Source organism: Quercus lobata, chromosome 11 (genome assembly GCF_001633185.2).
Source record: "Quercus lobata isolate SW786 chromosome 11, ValleyOak3.0 Primary Assembly, whole genome shotgun sequence".
Classification (NCBI taxonomy): Eukaryota; Viridiplantae; Streptophyta; class Magnoliopsida; order Fagales; family Fagaceae; genus Quercus; species Quercus lobata.
In genome coordinates this window covers 55381207-55399114 of record NC_044914.1, presented here as the reverse complement: position 1 = coordinate 55399114, position 17908 = coordinate 55381207, and the positions used below count along the sequence as shown (strand labels likewise).

The following is a 17908-nucleotide window of genomic DNA, read 5'->3' as shown; positions in this document are numbered from 1 at the left end:
TATAGCTAATTTTGTGCTACTAAGCTGATTTTGTGTTGACAAATATATGTAATGTATACAATTTTGTTTGTGTTATAAGCTTTCTTAATGCATTTCGAATTTTTATCTAGACTAAATGGAGTTGTTTTTTGTGTATGAATTTGCTTGGAGCAAGTACTAATATAGACAATGACTCCAAAACACAAATTATATTGAAGTGTTTTACTTGACTCTATTCTTTTGAAAACAAGGAATACATATCAAGAATCTTCAAAGAATGCTTGGCCAATTTTACAATCAAAATTTAATTCAAGAGAGTAGACAAGAAATGAATTTGATCTAAAAATTAACAAAACTTTTTTAGAATGTACACTTTGACCACAAGGCCATATAACAACTGTTTTGTTGAAATATACAATTTGTTAACAAGAAACAAATCTTCCCATCATCATAAATTCGCAATACACAATTCCCACAAAAGAAAAGAAGAAGAAGAAGGTCTTGTAAGCTTCAGGATCATCAAGTTCTTCGACAACCTTAAATGGCATGACCTGCTCATTAAGTTCCAGGTGGTGTGCCTCCTGCTTCTTGACTGTACATTATGAATGTAATTATAAGTTCATAACTAAGCCACACATCACATGCATAGACATAAGCAATGTAAACCTTTTAAATTTAAAGAAGCCTACATAACCTAGTAGCTTTCAATGTTCCAATCTAAAAGAATTATTTATTTTTAACTTTTACATATATTTAACAAATCTTGGAATTACAACTTCCCCAAACCCTCCATAGGTTTTGCTAGCATAAATATTTCCAGTTCTTAAAGAGATTTGTTGTTCTACTATTGACAGAGAGCCCCTTTTACTTCCACCCATGTAATCAAAATGGAATTTCAACAAGCATGTTGTTCTTTTGTATATACAAGAATTTAAGGAAACAAAAATCACAATGTGACCAACAACTTTATTTTAACCATTGGAAAATCCTTTTAACACAAAACCAAAATTTTGATTTCCATCTCTTTGTGGGTGCATTTCGCACAAATTATCTAGAAACTCTTTGACCTATACTACTCCATGTTCAAGAGAAAAAAAAAAGGCCATATACGTAGTAGTAAGCTAACTGAAAAGAAGTTTTTATTTCATTTCCTAGGCTATGCAGTCATGAAAAGTCTAAAATCCAAAGAAAATAAAAGAAACAAGAACAAGACAGAGGTATTAGTGAAATGTTCTTGTTGCTCCCACTGTTGCACAATACAATAATTTTTATGAGCTATTGAATCATTGAGAGGTAAAAAAGTGTAACATTTGACCGTGCATAAGGTGTTAGTCATCTTTAACTTTTCTCTGCAACTAAAGGAAACCCAAATGCAAGAATGTAAAGACAAAATATTTGTGCACATTACTAAAAAAAAAAGAAATACTAGCTAATAACAGAGGAATTCAGACAGAAAAAGACCAATAGAAGATTATAGATCTCTATAAAAGAAAATAAACAAGTATGCACATATCCAACAGAAATATGAATATCTAATAAACAAATGAAATAATATCTAATAAACAAATAAAGTCACATTATTAGAAGAGTAAATCTCATCCCTTTTACCCCAAAATGAGTAAGCAAACAGGAGGAAAAAAAACCCACATACCAAAACAACAGAAATTAACCAAAACAGGAGTACTGCCAATTGAACATTCTGCCATACCCAAAAAATCCAACCCAAGAAAAATCACCAGACTTCACATGCATAAAGAAAACCCAATATCAAACTAAAAAAAAAAAAAAGAAAAAAAAAACCATGAGTTTCAATCATGTCTGAAAAGCAAACATAAAGAGAGAAAAAAAGGAAGAGAAAATAAATTAAGGAGAAAGAGAGAACCTGACGGCCACCGGCACTGGTGACGCCGCTGAGAAGGGGCAAGCAGAAGCTTAGCCACAGAGAGATGTTGAGAGAGGAGGTCAGGCCCGCAAGCACCGCTGGTGGTGGTCGTGTGGGCCTCAGAAGCTTTCATTTGTGGCCATGATCATGGAGATTCGACGCTGGTGTCCCGCGTACGGCAAGATTTGGTGGAAGAGAGAAATTTTTTGAAATTGGGTGAGAAAGTGGAGAAAAAAAAAATAGTGAGACACGGATCGATGACGTGGCAACCCTTTACAACGATTGGATTAAATCAATGGTTGATATTAGAACTATTGCACCCCGTGCAATACCTCTCAATCCTCTTTCTATAACCCAACTGACCCCACCACCATGCATGATGCATACCCACCACAACCCCATCAGTCACTTGCTCTTTGACAATTTTTTTTTTTGGGGTAAAAAACTCTTGACACATACGTAACCTTTGGTTTTATGATTGACAGTCTATGCAACAAATCGTAGACTGTCAATTTTAAAGGTATGAGGTGTGACATAATCAAGTAAGAAACCAAAATTATAAGGGTAAAATTCCAGATAACTGCCCTGAAATTTAGGGTAATACTAAACACAATTTAAACAATTAAAAAGCAATCATTTTAGTCCTAAAACACAAATGCGGTTACAAATCATTTGTTCATTACATAACAAAATTTGCCCCTTTTTTTTTCATTTCCAAGGCAACAAGTTCAGAAAATGTACCCCACACCAAATGTTCCCGCTAGGCCAAAATCATCACATTTAAGTCCAACACGTTTTCATCATTTTTGCACTTCCCACGACAAATAAAGGGCTCTTAATATAAACTAGAAGAAAGTAACCCAAGTCAATTGGTTTAATGGTTCGTTTTGGACTTCATTAGAGTTAGAATTTCATCTCTCACTCAAAAAAATATTTCAGACTGAGCAAAGAGAAAGATGGCTTCTAATGAAGTTTTAATAGGAAGAAAGGTGCAAATTAGTTCTTGATATCAAAATATAGCTAAACTTCTTGTAATGGAAGAAGTATTAATTACTTTAAAAATAGTTGATTTAGTTTTTGTTCTGGTTTTTTTTTGCAGATTCTTCTTTTAGCAACTTGGCTCTTTTTCTTAGTAATTTGACTAATTTCAACTCTTGTGGCATGTAATCTTGGATTTTTTTTCTTCTAAGTTTTAGTTTTTGGTATGTAAAGAATTTGATCATTCACAAGTGATTTGCTGGACCATTTGCATTTTAATTGAGTTTGTTTGGAATAAAATTGCATTTATTTATTATCAAACAATGTGTCTCATAGCTAGACTAAAATGGACTAAAACTAGAATGCATTTGCATTTGCATTTGCATTTGCAAAATGCATTTAGGCTTGGCGGGAACAAATGAGTTTGGGGTACCTTTCTGAACATTCAATCTTGGAAATGGAAAAAAAGTTGTGCAGCTTTTGTTTTGGGTGGAGTGAACAAACTGCATGATAACGGTGTTTATCTCTAAAGACTAAAATGGTTGCTTTTTAATTGTTTTGGATGTGTTTGGTATTTCCCTAAATCTCAGGATAGTTATTTGGAATTTACCCAAATTATAATTAAGCTTTGGAATTCCTGTGCAATGATGTCTGTCAAACAAAGAAAAATAAATTAAAAGAAATATTTAAACACAAAATACCATGATAATCAAAGAGCTAAATGGCATTGAAAATAACATTTTAGTTAATCTAATGATGACTACAAGGTGTTTAGCTATGACTGCATTAAAACTACTTTAAAAATATTTTTTTTTCTTTCAATCAAAGCAGATGGAAGGGTCAAGCTTTTAACATATCTTTTCACATAGGTAGAATATAATAGAAAATTCAACATAAACTGAAACATTCATGTCAATCATAATCATAAGTTTCAACTAAGTCTAGAATATGAATATCCATAAAGATTTTAAATAAGCCTAGAAGTTTGTCAGGGACTTTAGAATTATACAAAACCACTTCTATAATGATTCTAAATAAACCAAGAAATTTAAGTAGTTCACCAGGTACTACATAATTACACAAAACCACAAACAGCAAAAGTCGTGGCCTCTGCCTAACCATGCTGGAAATTGCAACCCATGAATTAGCAAGAACACTAGTCTCATGCCTGTCAGCAAAAAGGTACTACATAATCAAATGCAAAAAAAATTAATTAAAAGAAACATGATACCATGATAATCAAAGATCTAATGGCATTGAAAAAATAACATTTTAGTTAATCCAATGTGTCAATGTTGTTAATTAGTCGAACTTAATTACTATAAGAATCTCAAACTACAAAGACTACAGGTGTCTAGGTGTGACTGCATAAAAACTACTGTACAAATACTTTTTTTTTTTTAAAGAAAATGTATAGTCAGGACCCACCGAAATTTGAATTCAATCGGGTTACTGGATTCAGAGTCCGACTTCATGACCTGTGCTAGTTATTTCCCACATTGGTATAAAAAAATGGGCATGGAATCCATGGAAACAAAAATGCCACGTCACAAACTTTCAAGATTATTGTGACGAGGTTGATCTTTTATTGATCTATGCTCTTTTCTGTTTTGTTTATTATTATTGTCTTCAGCAATTTATAATATCATGCGACTCAGTAGTCAAGATTGAGTCTAGCACCCTCAGATCTATGTGAAATTATATAGAAATAACACCCATAAACCTAATGCTCAATTTATTCATGTCGGTTAATCCTACTAATCCACTCATCCACTTTACAATGCCACCCAAAAATATAAAGAAAGAAGGAAATAACAAACATAGGCCAAAATAACCATATACCATTGTTTGAAAAAATAGGTATGAATCTACCATTGTTTGTGAAACATAGCAATCTACCAACTTTTTAAAACTCGATATTGTGAAAATCAAGTTTTCCATAGTATTCGAGCATGAAATATTTTTTAAAGTTTTAGATGTAACTGGAGTTCATGGAACTCGAGTTACGTAAAAAAAATTTCAAAATTTTTTCTTGGTACTCAAGTTCCATGAACTCGAGTACCATGGAAAACTCGATTTTCACAAAATCAAATTTAAAAAAAAAAATGGTAAATTGTTAAATATTTTACAAATAGTGATAAATTGTAAAATATTTTTAAAAAAGTGATATTTGACTATTTTGGCCAACAAACATATCTACAATACATTCAAAGTCCAGTTTTCTATGTTAAAAATACATATCTACAATACATTCAAAGTCCAGTAAGTCTTCTATGTTAAAAATGTAAAACTAGTATGACAACATCATTAATGTATGCAAACCGTTTATATATGCAACTTACTTTCTATTAGAAAGTAGAATACCTGTATAGTACTACATCCTACATCCTTAAGGTATGCCCTTGTTTGATCTCTTCTTTTTTCTTAGAGCATCGTTTGATCTCCTCTTTCGTTTCTTCTTCGTTGTATGAACTCCACTATCCCTGCAAGATGTAAATCACAAATAGAAAGCCATGGGTTAACTTCTTCATTAGCATCAAAAGCAAGCCTCTTAGTATCTTGTAAACTTTTAGGATATTGTATATATCTATGTATAGCTAAATTTTTAGAATACATTTGGTACCACTAATTAGAATAATATATAAAAAGAAAAATAGTATAGAGAGAAAGCAGTAAACTCACAAAATCAGGCAATCCAACAAATTCAGATACTTATTCAATAAGTATTTTTGAACAGACAAAATAGAGATATTCCACTGCGAGGAACCTTCATCCGGAGAAAGATCAAGTATAATACAATAAAGAAATTCTACACTCACAAAAGGGTCCTCCGGTGTTGGGTAGCCAGATCGCAAGATAAGACAGAATTTTTTATCACACAAATGAAGGAAACCAGGACGAAATGTAGCATCAAGAAATTCATACTCTGCCAAAATTTTGCTGGTGCACAGACATTCTTCAAGCCACACATTCTTCTCTAAATCGTGATAGTATAGGGTGCAGTGCTCACTCTCACGGCTTAGGAAGGTAGCCCAATAGAGTGTATTGCCCACGACTATTGCTCTTCCATCACAACATAACGCACGTTTTGAAGGCTTGGGCTCTAAGTTTTTCCAAAAACCACCCACAACATTGTAGCTATAAAAATTGGCATTCCCAGAACCAGAGTCTCAAGGTCTAGCTACAACTATTTCATGTTTGGCCTCCAAGACAGCATGTAAGATATCATCCTCATCATCAATATAGGAAGGTGGATTCGGGAGGCTTTCCCAAGTTTGGGAAAGTGGGTCAAATACCTCCATCCAGCCGGAGTTACCTTTCAGTTTAAAGCGCAAACCACCAAATACGAAGATTTTCCCATCGACGACAACCATTTGAGGGTCGCGTCGACGGAAATTCATTGGTGGTCCAGCCTTCCACCCTTTGTGAGGAGAGGTGAAGTCCAGGATCCAAACATCCGTTTTGCGGGTTTTTATTACACCACCTAGAGCGTAGAGATGGTTCCCCAACACTGCGAAGTATTGGGATGGCCATGGTTTTTTCTCCTCATTTAATTTCAAAGGATTGAGCTCCTTGGGGCTGAAGCTTGGCTGCTTTTTCTTCTCCTTTAGTTTGAATAACGGACAAGAAAAATAAGATGGATGAGGACAGGCATCAGGGTCTGGGACCTTAATCACATAACACTTTACATATCTATCAGTGTTGTATTTTCCAAGGACACATATCTCAGTTTCCCTTAGGTCGGACATAGCCCAACCATTCTCCTCCTCCTCCATATGAGAGAGCTTTGGGATGAGAGAGACAGAGAGAGGTTTTGGTTGGCTAAGAAAGAGAAGGTAAGGGCTAGAGGGAGTATGAGCGTGTGTGAAGGAAACCGTAAAAAAACGCCAGAAAGGTTAGGGAAAGAGAGCTTGTATCTGAAGGTGAAGCAGGTTAGGTCTTTATTTATGGCTCTAAAGTGGGCTTAAACAAAATTGGCTATAAAGTAGGCTTTAGCCCAATCATCCGCTTCCGCTATGGGGGAGGTAGAGCGCCAATGCTCAAGAGAGTAAAGGTTTTGCCGTTTGGTTGGTTGAGACTTCAGAGAGTGTGTGTTTTTGTGAAATCGGATCAGAAAGAGTGTTTGTGAAATTTGAAGGGGGGCAGCAGGTTGGTCTTTAGGGTTAATTAAGAGAGTGACCGCCTCACAAAAGTAACATATATATATATATTGTTTGATTCTAATGCCAATTTAATAAATTCATTTGTCTGATTTGTTAAATTAGGAGATTTAACCGTTTTAGTGAAACAGGTATATATCTGATGAAAACTCCACTTTTTCTAGTCACCCAAGCTATAATAAGGTCATATAATAATTAATAAGGACATATGCGTGGACCTTGCTATTCTTTTAAATAACCAGATACCAATATACATTGCCATACACGTACGGTTTCATGGAATAATTTTAAAAACCGAGCTAAAATTCTGAGAACTGAAAAGACTCATTTTGGTTAATGTGTGTGTTTAAATGTTAGTGAAAAATATTATTATTCTTAAAAGGGATTTTGTATTTCATCAAAAAAAAAAAAAAAGGGATTTTGTAGGAGATGAATGAATAAGAAAAAGTAGAAATTAAATATATTTGAAAATAACAAATTGTAGTAGTAGATGTTGTGGGTTGGGTAGAATATTTTGATGATTCTCTACCGTATGCTACAAACAATCTCAATTCTCAAGAATATAATATTCTTGTACATCCGATGTTTTATAGGATTGTTGAAATATTTAAACTCATACGTGTTATTAAAAATTGAAGATCTGTGCTGTAGAAGAAAGATTGGAGGTATGGAAACTGGAAAAGAATTATCCTTAAAGGCATTATATGAGATATATGAATAAACAAGACAAAAAAATAATTAAATGCATTTGATAACTAATTGTAGTAGTAGATGTTGTAGGCATTATGATTCTCTACCATATGTCTTAAATGTTTGGATATCACAATATTTTCTCTCATATACCTCATTGTCACTGCATAATATACACACATGAAAGCAGTATAATTTGTTAGATTTTAACTAGGAAAAAAGTCATATAATTTTTCATTTTTATGTATTTTCATGAAAAACAATATAGTGTTGAGTTTCTTTTAAAATAAAAAAAAAATGTATTTTTAGTTATTTTTTTGGATTTATTGTTTTTTTCCTAAAATATATAAGTAAATATAAACACTTCAATTTAAAGGGCAAAGCATCATCAATTGAATAACAATTTGGAGATTCATTTTAATCTTGTGGGTGTTGAGGACTAGGTTTCACTTAGGAATTAAATGTTAAATTATATTTGGATGCATTTGTTGGTTATATGCTCTCTCTAATGGTCAAATATTGTATGACATGTTCTCATATCTATTTTGGTCCAATTCGGTCTATTCCGTCTATTTAGGTCCCTTTCAGTCCACTTTGGTCTGGTTTTGCTCATTCAGTCTATTTCGGTCCACCTTGGTGCAATTGTATTAAATTTTAGCAATTTAAGGTTATGGTTGGTAATAGTTTTTGCTTTTAATTTTCAAAAACTTGTTTTTGGGAATATAAAGAAAAAAACAATTTCTTGCATTTTTGAAACAAAAAACATGTTTGGTTAGTTGAAATTAAAAAAGATAGTTTCTTTAAAAAAAATAGAAAATACTAAAATATATTGTTACTAGGATTTGAACTCTAATGTTAACTTTAAATGAGACAAATTCATTAAATTAAATACATATTTTTATTGACTTTTGAAAATTAGAAATTAAAAACCGTTTTTCTCATGTTTTCAGTTTCCTTATGAGAATAATTTTTATTTTCTATGTATTTTGAGTTGCCAAACAAATTTTTTAATTTAAAAAATAAAAACTTATTTTTAAAAACATGAAATTAAAGAAAAAACAGTTACCAAACATTTCCTAACTAGCTTTCTTTCTCTCTGTCTTTGTGGGTAAGTTTGTGTTAGCTCTAATTCTCTGTCTATGTGGGTGAGTTTGAATTAGCTCTAAAAATGTGAACCTCTCAAAATGGGCTTATCCGCTGGTGCCACACCAACGTATATAAACGCCCATTTGAAAATCAAAGCCAAAAACCAGAGAGAGAGAGAGAGAGAGAGAGTGCCATGAAAAGCCTGAAGCTCCCACACTCCCTGCACAGCAGCCATGGAGGCAAGACTCTCATCCCATTTCCCAACAGAAAACTTGCGCTTTCGACTGGTACTTTCTTCTCCAACTCTGCTTTTATTATTCTCTTACTACGATTATAGACAATTCCAATTATAGCTTTTCAGTGTAATAACTGAGCTTTCAGCTTCAATTTGATTCATTTGTGGCAGACCCACTTGACCAAAAACTGTGAATTACTTGTTCACTCAAAGAGTTTTGTGCTCTTTTTAGTTCTTTAATAATACCATTTTTTTTCCCAAAAAAATTTGTCTTTTGTCCATATCTTGAAATCGTTGCTCTACAAATTTTATGCTATGCCAATGTTTGTTAAGATTGGATTTCTCTTACGTAAACTATATATTGTTCCCACTATAAATTTATGCAGAAGTAGTTAATTTATATATTCATAATAGATAAAAAAAAAAAAAAAAAAACCCAGATTCTTAGTTTGACTTTGAAGGATGAATGAAAATCTGAAAAGAAGCTGAAGAGAAATTTTGTGAGATTTTTTTTTTTGGTGAAGGGGGGTGGGGGGGGGGGGGGTTGTTGGGGCTCAGTTTTACTGTTTTTGGGAAGTTACTTGGGTTTAGCAGTCTGCAGCCTAATAATGAAAAGGGTGAAATTTTTAAGGATTACAATTGTTTGATACGACTTACTAGGAATATAAATAGGATTTAAAGTCTTAACATTTTTCTTTCATTTTCCTGTTGTATCATTAAGTTTTTTATCTTCAATAGCTCCCATTGGATTATGGAGATTTTTGAGCTGAAGGCTTTGCTTTGTTTCTTTTCTTTTAACAACTTTCTGTTACTTCAGTTTAACTTTCACAAGCCTGTATTAGGTCCTTGCTTTGGGCTTACAGATAATTCTGAAGCATTTTCATATGAAATGCCTTGTTATGTTTCTTGAGTGACTTCTGTCAATGTATTAAGTGTTGGCATGGCCATGACACTTAGGATGCAATTCATGTGGCCATACTTTATAAACTTGGTAGAATTTCTCTCTATTTATATTGTATCTTCATTTTCCTTGCTTGATTGTTACAGATGTACTTTTACGCTATAATTCTTTCACTCTAAATAATTTGCAATGCTACATTATAAAAATATTGATGTGAACTTTGAACCATTGTGCCATGCTCTTCAGGCAATAATGATCTTTGGGATTATGCAGGTCTTTTTACAAGAACCATTACCCTTTTTTCTCCTAGTATTTTGCCCTGTGGTCATTGTGATCTAAAAGAAGCACGTCGCATGCAATTTAGCATGAGCAGTACATCAGGTTTCTGTATTTAAGTGTATAACCTTTTAGTAAGAGCTTATAAATTCTCCGTTAGTTTCTGACTTCAAGATTATGGAATTTACCGTATGACTTTTCAGCATCAATACAGCCCATGAATGAGGAACTGATTGGGGATAAATCCAAGGATCTCCCTGTAAGTGGGGATTCTATTCGCCGTCGATTTCTTAGTTTTTATGCTTCCCGTGGTCACAAGGTTCTTCCAAGTGCTTCTCTAGTGCCAGATGATCCAACAGTTCTACTAACAATTGCAGGAATGCTTCAATTTAAGCCTATATTCCTTGGAAAGGTATAGCAAAAAGTTATTGTTAAAACTATGGCAAGTTTGTTAAATATTCCCAGTGAAATCATGAATAAAGGCATAATCTCAGAAGGTGAATTAACTCTAAGAATATGCTTTAGATGGCATGAAAGACTCTTGAATGGTGCTTTTTAATTAATCAATTTTTTTTCACAACTTTTGAATATCCTGTTCAGGTTCCCAGACAGGTACCTCGCGCTACAACTGCACAAAGGTGCATACGTACCAATGATGTGGAGAATGTAGGGCGAACAGCTCGACATCATACATTCTTTGAGATGCTTGGAAACTTCAGTTTTGGAGACTACTTCAAGAAGGAAGCAATTAAATGGGCGTGGGAGCTTTCAACCATAGAGTAAGCATGGAGTTTTGTGCTGTAATTGGGCCATTAATTTATATTTATACATTGTGCTCCTTGTTTGAAGCAAACGTTCTAGTTGTTAGGCTGAAGGCAACAAAAACATTATCCAGGCTACTTGCATGCGTGTGTCTATGGTCATTTATTTATTATTTTTTTGATAAAAAAAAGAAGAAAATTTAGTATATTTTTTCCTTGTATTTTGTTTTGCTAGGCCAGAAACTTACTAATTACATGCTAATTTTGCTTACAGATTTGGATTGCCAGCCAACAGACTATGGATTAGTGTTTATGAAAACGATGATGAAGCTTTTAAAATCTGGCATGATGAGGTCTGCTCAACAAAAGCTCATAATTAGTTATATGTTAATTTGCATGTTTGATTACCTTCTATTCAGTTTTCACTACTTATGCACTTACATTTTTCTTTGGTATACATATACTCTTCCATGTACATCTTTATGTGTCTAAATCTGTATCTTTTCACAAGGTGACACAATAAACTCTCGTTGTTATTGTTTTTGTTGTGCTTGGATGTGGTCGGTCTTATAAATGCCAACATATTCACATGAACTTTAGTCCTGAACTTGCGTATGAGACCTTGGATGATTCTTTTTATATGAACTTGTCTTCTATATAAGGCAGTTTTCCATAAATTATTTCACGGTAAAACTTGAAAAAATAAATGAATATAACCAAGTGCCATTACGATTATCTGAACTCTATAAACATGGATCTTGCATCAGGTGGGCGTTCCTACAGAGCGTATAAAGAGGATGGGTGAAGATGACAACTTCTGGACCAGTGGAGTTACTGGTCCCTGTGGTCCATGCTCAGAGATTTATTATGATTTCCATCCTGAAAGAGGAATTCTAGACACTGTGCGTTTTGGATAAGTCCAAGTGATTCTAGTTCAATACATAGCTCCTACTCTTCTTCTTTTTGTCTTTTGTTTTCCCTGAGTGGTGAAAAGTGATGATTTAGTTAATGTTGGTGTCTTTACCTCTCTCTCTCTCTTTTATAATTTAAATTATTGGATGTTTTAAATTTGCAGGATCTTGGAGATGATACTAGGTTCATAGAATTCTACAATCTGGTTTTCATGCAATACAACAAAAAGGAGGATGGTTCACTTGAACCCTTAAAACAGAGGAATATAGACACTGGGCTTGGCCTAGAGCGTGTGGCTCGTATCCTTCAGAAGGTATTCATTGGCTTGCCTCATCGCAGAAATAATGCACTACATTCTTTCTCATCATGTCAATGCAATTACTGACTCAGTGGGAGAATCAATTTTCAACATAGCTTGTTACCAACATTGCACATGCATAGCAAGACAAGTATCATGCCATATGCTTCAAAACTAACAATCATGTTTTTTGTGCAGGTTTCAAGCAATTATGAGACTGACTTGATTTATCCCATTATAGAGAAGACCTCCGAATTGGCAAATGTGTCGTATGCTCTTGCTGATGATCATATAAAGATGAACCTTAAAGTATGCCATTTTTTCAGCAACTGCAAAATATTTTTAGTTCTTGTTTACATAAAACTTATTTCTCTTTTGTGACAAATGTGCATGACTCCTTTATTTACTTGTCAGATTATAGGAGATCATTTGCGTGCAATTGTGTATCTCATATCAGATGGGGTGTTCCCATCGAATATTGGTAGAGGCTATGTAGTTCGGAGGCTTATCAGAAGGGCTGTCCGTACTGGCAGGTTACTTGGAATAAAGGGGGATGGCAGGGGTAACCTTGAAGGAGCATTTTTACCAGTCATTGCGGAAAAAGTGATAGAATTAAGCACCCATATTGATGTGGATGTAAAAGACAGGTCACCCCGCATTCTTGAGGAGTTAAAGAGGGAAGAACTTCGTTTCGTACAGACGTTGGAGAGAGGAGAAAAGTTGCTGGATGAAATGCTCGTTGATGCATTATCACGTGCAAAAGAAAATGGAACTGCACCTTGCTTATCTGGCAAAGATGCTTTTCTTTTGTACGACACATATGGGTTTCCAGTTGAGATAACAAAAGAAGTGGCTGAAGAACGTGGTGCAAGTATAGATATGAATGGTTTTGATATTGAAATGGAGAACCAAAGGCGTCAATCTCAGGCTGCACATAGTGCTGTTAAACTCGATGTTGGAAATGGTGCAGATCTTGCTGAAAATGTAGCTGACACTGAATTTCTTGGCTATAACTCCCTTTATGCTAAAGCAGTAGTGGAAAGCCTGCTGGTGAATGGGAGCCCAGTGATACAGGTTTCTGAAGGAAGTGATGTAGAAGTTTTGCTGAACAAGACTCCATTTTATGCTGAATCAGGTGGTCAAATTGGAGATAATGGTTTTCTATATTTTAACGATGATGAAAACCAACAGAAAGCTGTTGTGGAGATTAAAGATGTTCAAAAATCTTTTGGTAACATATATGTTCATAAGGGTACCATTAGAGAGGGAGTTCTAGAGGTTGGTAGAGAAGTGGAAGCAGCAGTAGATCCAAAACTGAGACAGCGGGCTAAGGTACAGGCTTGGGTCTAACCTTTTCTTTCCCCAAAATTGTGAAGTTTATTACACAATCTTCATATTTTGGAGGGGCCAAAAGCTAGTCCTGATAATTATAATCTCATGCTTATTTCAAGCTCAAAATGATTTAGAAATTAGAGAATTGAATATTACAAGTTTATTAAATGGAACTTGCTATGCATAGAACTGGAATTGTACATCTGTTTTTGAAACTCTTCCAGCTTGATATCTAAAATTCTTTGGTATTTTGCAGGTTCATCATACTGCTACTCATTTGCTACAAGCTGCACTTAAGAAAGTTGTAGGCCAGGAAACATCACAAGCGGGTTCCTTGGTTGCTTTTGATCGTCTCAGGTTTGATTTCAACTTCCCCCGACCACTTCTTGACAATGAGCTTGTGGAAATTGAAGGATTAATCAACAGTTGGATTGGGGCTGCAACAATTCTTCAAACTAAAGTCATGCTTCTTGCTGATGCAAAAAAAGCTGGGGCTATTGCAATGTTTGGGGAAAAATATGGGGAACAGGTTTGAATTAATTTCTTCAAAGTTTTAATTACAAGCTGTTGCCAACATTAATGGCTTACCTGTGTACTAGTTCTACTGAGCCTCTTCCATAAATATCATATTGGGAATGTGTTGAGAAAGCCTGACATCTTAGGACATTTAAAAAAATAATCTGAGACTTATCCTTGAGCTTGGTTTAGTTTTTCTTAATATTTCAATTAGACAAGGTCAAATTGATCAGACTAACCAGTTTAATATCAATAAATGAGCCTGATGACACAATATCAATAGTCAGGATTCTAAACAGAAGCTTTGCTTTTTGGCAAGGACTTTTTTTTTTTCCCTTACTCGTGAATTTCTTCAACACTCTTTTTTAAGTGATTGTCTCTCTAATGTCTTCTTCTATAATATCTGTTTACTATAAATTTTATACCCAAAAACTCTGAAGATGTCTTTATTTCAACATTCAACAGGACATTTTTCACATCCATAAATATTTGACATGTAATACAAAATGGTTGATTAGTTTACTTTTTTCTAATCCTTTGACGTGTTATAGGTACGTGTTGTAGAGGTCCCTGGTGTATCTATGGAACTTTGTGGAGGAACCCATGTCAGCAATACCTCTGAAATTCGTGGCTTCAAAATAATCTCAGAGCAGGGTATTGCATCTGGAATCAGACGTATAGAAGCCGTGGCTGGTGAAGCTTTCATTGAATATGTCAATGCTAGAGATTACCATATGAAAAATCTATGTACTACTCTCAAAGTATGTGTCCTTCTATACTCTTGATATTAAACATAAAACTTACCCCTATCCTCTCCCCTCACTTCTCTCATTGTAATTTATTGTACCAGGGATTCTGTGGATTGGTTTTCTGTTATCTTCTCTTTTTTTCCCCAGTTTTTGAATGTTTTCCTTGCTTAAAACATCCCTTTGTGAATAGAACAAGAATTTGTAAAATATTTTGAAGTTTCTTTTTGTAGGTCAAAGCTGAAGATGTAACAACCAGGGTAGAAAATCTCTTAGAGGAGTTACGGATGGCAAGAAATGAAGTTTCTACTTTGCGGGCTAAAGCAGCAGAATACAAAGCATCAATTATTGCAAGCAATGCATTCCCAGTGGGAGCTTCAAATAAGATAAGGCAAGTATCTGCCTCCATGATAAGACGGTCACGGTTGTATGTCTGGTGAATTCCTCGAATCTCCCCCTTCTCAAATTAAAAAGAATAATATATAAAAAAGAAGGATCTCCATTAAGAGAAGATCTTAGCTTTCTAATCAATTTTCAACAGGGGTTCTCACCTAGATATAATGATATGCAGTGAAGGAATTCATAATAAAATACTTTATTAAAGGGTGCATGTTATAGCCCAAGAAACCTTACATGCTTGAGGTACTGTTAATTATATAATCATCATTTATATATTTTTAATAAAAACTACAGGTATGAAGTAGCCAGATACATCAAATGCGTCCTTATCTTTTTCTTTTTGAAGTTAAATTTAATATATAATCTCAAAAATATTACACTAATATTTACATATTGAAAGCATCATGAATTTCATTTTTACTTTCTGTGAAAAAAATTTATACCAGGGTATTAGTTGAGTGCATGGATGATACCGATGCTGATTCACTAAGAAGTGCAGCTGAGTATCTGGTGGATGCACTACAAGATCCAGCAGCTGTGGTATTGGGCTCATGTCCAGGTGAAGGGAAGGTTAGTTTGGTTGCTGCATTCACTCCTGGAGTGGTTGATTTAGGAATACAGGCAGGGAAGTTCATAGGACCTATAGCTAAGTTGTGCGGCGGTGGAGGGGGTGGCAGGCCTAATTTTGCTCAGGCAGGTGGGAGGAAGCCTGAGAATTTGTCTAGTGCTCTGGAAAAGGCCCGGTCTGAGCTTGTCACAATTCTAACTGAGAAGGCAAGCTGACATCTACATCTATTTGGATTATATTTCTTACTGGCTTGTTTACACGACAAGAATTTTGTTCCTCAAAGTCTGCAATTCTTTGCTTATAGCTGCTAAGGGTATGCAAACTTACGTCTCACAATGACAAGCCTGTAGATTGTGACTATACCCTTTCTTTGGGAAAAAAGATACAAAGACAAGCGCATATAGATTTGCTTCATTGGTTCCAGAATTAGATTATAGGGAGAGGGCATGGCCTTAAGCAAGCCAACCCTGCTTCCAACTCCATTATCTTATAGTTATATAGAAATACTCCATTTTGTAGGTCCTCAAAATCTGGGTCTTCTTGTACTTATATGTGAAATATATTTAGTTTGGAGAATGGATTACAGCTGACTTTGACAAACATTGTTTCCATTTTAACTTGTGATCAGTTTGAATCATACTTCTCTGACGTGTCGATCTAAATCACGCATTCATGCTTACAAAGGTTGAAAGCCACCAAAAAAGAATTCACAAAATGTAAAGGAAGAAATCAACCTCTAAGCTTATGAGAAACATTATAGCTTTAAAGCAGTATGTACATGCTGAAACACCCATACCACGAATACAGGGTCATTCCTTCTTATAGTAGCTCCGCCAACATACTTTGTTGACATTGAGATAAAGCACTATAATATTTCTAAAAGTCACTAAGTGGGTTGTGAAGCATGCTTGTGAGAAAATGGGGATTTTCACTTCCCACCTATCTTGGTATATCCCACTTTTTTAGTAAACTGATAATATTTAACTAAAACTGACTCTGATGGTATTGTTAAAATGTTGGTTTTAGTTGCAAGTAATAGCCAAGCCTTGCAGTATTGATATCTTTAGAGACTCTAACTTGGCTTCATTGTCGTTTGTTCACTTCTTCGATGAAAAATGATAGTTAAACTAGATATTGGACGATTTTGAGCAGGGTTGTGGACAAAACAGTCCACTAAAAGTTCAAGACTCCCTTCAAACCGACTGGTGCTTGTTAAGGTGCAAAAAAGACAAAAAAAAAAAAAATGTTAGAAAAAAGTCAAAAAAGACGCCAAGCAGTATTTATAAAACTGAAAAAATGAGATAAAGCTGTAAAAAAGACATAAAATTGTCAGAAAATTTCAAAAAAGTTGTTAACGGGCACTAGAAGGTGCCCGTTAACACAACCCTTCATTCTAGTGCCCGTTAACACAACCCTTCATTTTGTAATGGTTGTATCTTATCCTACTATTTTTTTTTTTTTTTGGTTGAGCTTCTAGTGCCCGTTAATACAACCCTTCATTTTGTAATGGTTGTACCTTATCCTACTATTTTTTTTTTGGTTGAGCTAGCTTAGGTTCATGCTAGGATTAGCTTATTAGCCTTATTATCGAACTCTAAAACAAAGGATTGATTCAAACAGGCACTATCACCACTCAGCCTCCCCAAGCTGAACCAAACATCCTCAAACACAAGCACAACCACTAGTACTCATAAGTGGGACTCACCAACAACTCACCACTGATCACATCTCCCACTTGTTAAGGTGCAAAATCAAGACTCCCTTCAAACCGACTGGTGCTTGTTAAGGTGCAAAAAAGACAAAAAAAAAAAAAAAATGTTAGAAAAAAGTCAAAAAAGACGCCAAGCAGTATTTATAAAACTGAAAAAATGAGATAAAGCTGTAAAAAAGACAAAAAATTGTCAGAAAATTTCAAAAAAGTTGTTAACGGGCACTAGAAGGTGCCCGTTAACACAACCCTTCATTCTAGTGCCCGTTAACACAACCCTTCATTTTGTAATGGTTGTATCTTATCCTACTATTTTTTTTTTTTTTTGGTTGAGCTTCTAGTGCCCGTTAATACAACCCTTCATTTTGTAATGGTTGTACCTTATCCTACTATTTTTTTTTTGGTTGAGCTAGCTTAGGTTCATGCTAGGATTAGCTTATTAGCCTTATTATCGAACTCTAAAACAAAGGATTGATTCAAA

At 34.5% G+C, this 17908-nt stretch overlaps 2 protein-coding genes across 2 annotated transcripts; one reads left to right on the top strand and one right to left on the bottom strand.

Moving 5' to 3' along the window:
- Positions 1 to 6009: 6009 nt before the first annotated feature.
- Positions 6010 to 6615, bottom strand: LOC115967196 (F-box/kelch-repeat protein At4g39550-like). The gene has a single exon (XM_031086257.1). The coding sequence runs from the start codon at positions 6613 to 6615 to the stop codon at positions 6010 to 6012; it is 606 nt and encodes a 201-aa protein (XP_030942117.1).
- Positions 6616 to 8935: 2320 nt separating this feature from the next.
- Positions 8936 to 16319, top strand: LOC115968931 (alanine--tRNA ligase, chloroplastic/mitochondrial-like). The gene is made up of 13 exons (XM_031088473.1): positions 8936 to 9062; positions 10185 to 10292; positions 10391 to 10599; positions 10788 to 10966; positions 11223 to 11301; positions 11716 to 11850; positions 12024 to 12173; positions 12357 to 12467; positions 12573 to 13490; positions 13747 to 14019; positions 14558 to 14767; positions 14986 to 15143; positions 15598 to 16319. Exons 1-13 carry the CDS (start codon positions 8969 to 8971, stop codon positions 15932 to 15934), a joined length of 2961 nt encoding a protein of 986 aa, XP_030944333.1. The 5' UTR covers positions 8936 to 8968; the 3' UTR covers positions 15935 to 16319.
- Positions 16320 to 17908: the final 1589 nt, after the last annotated feature.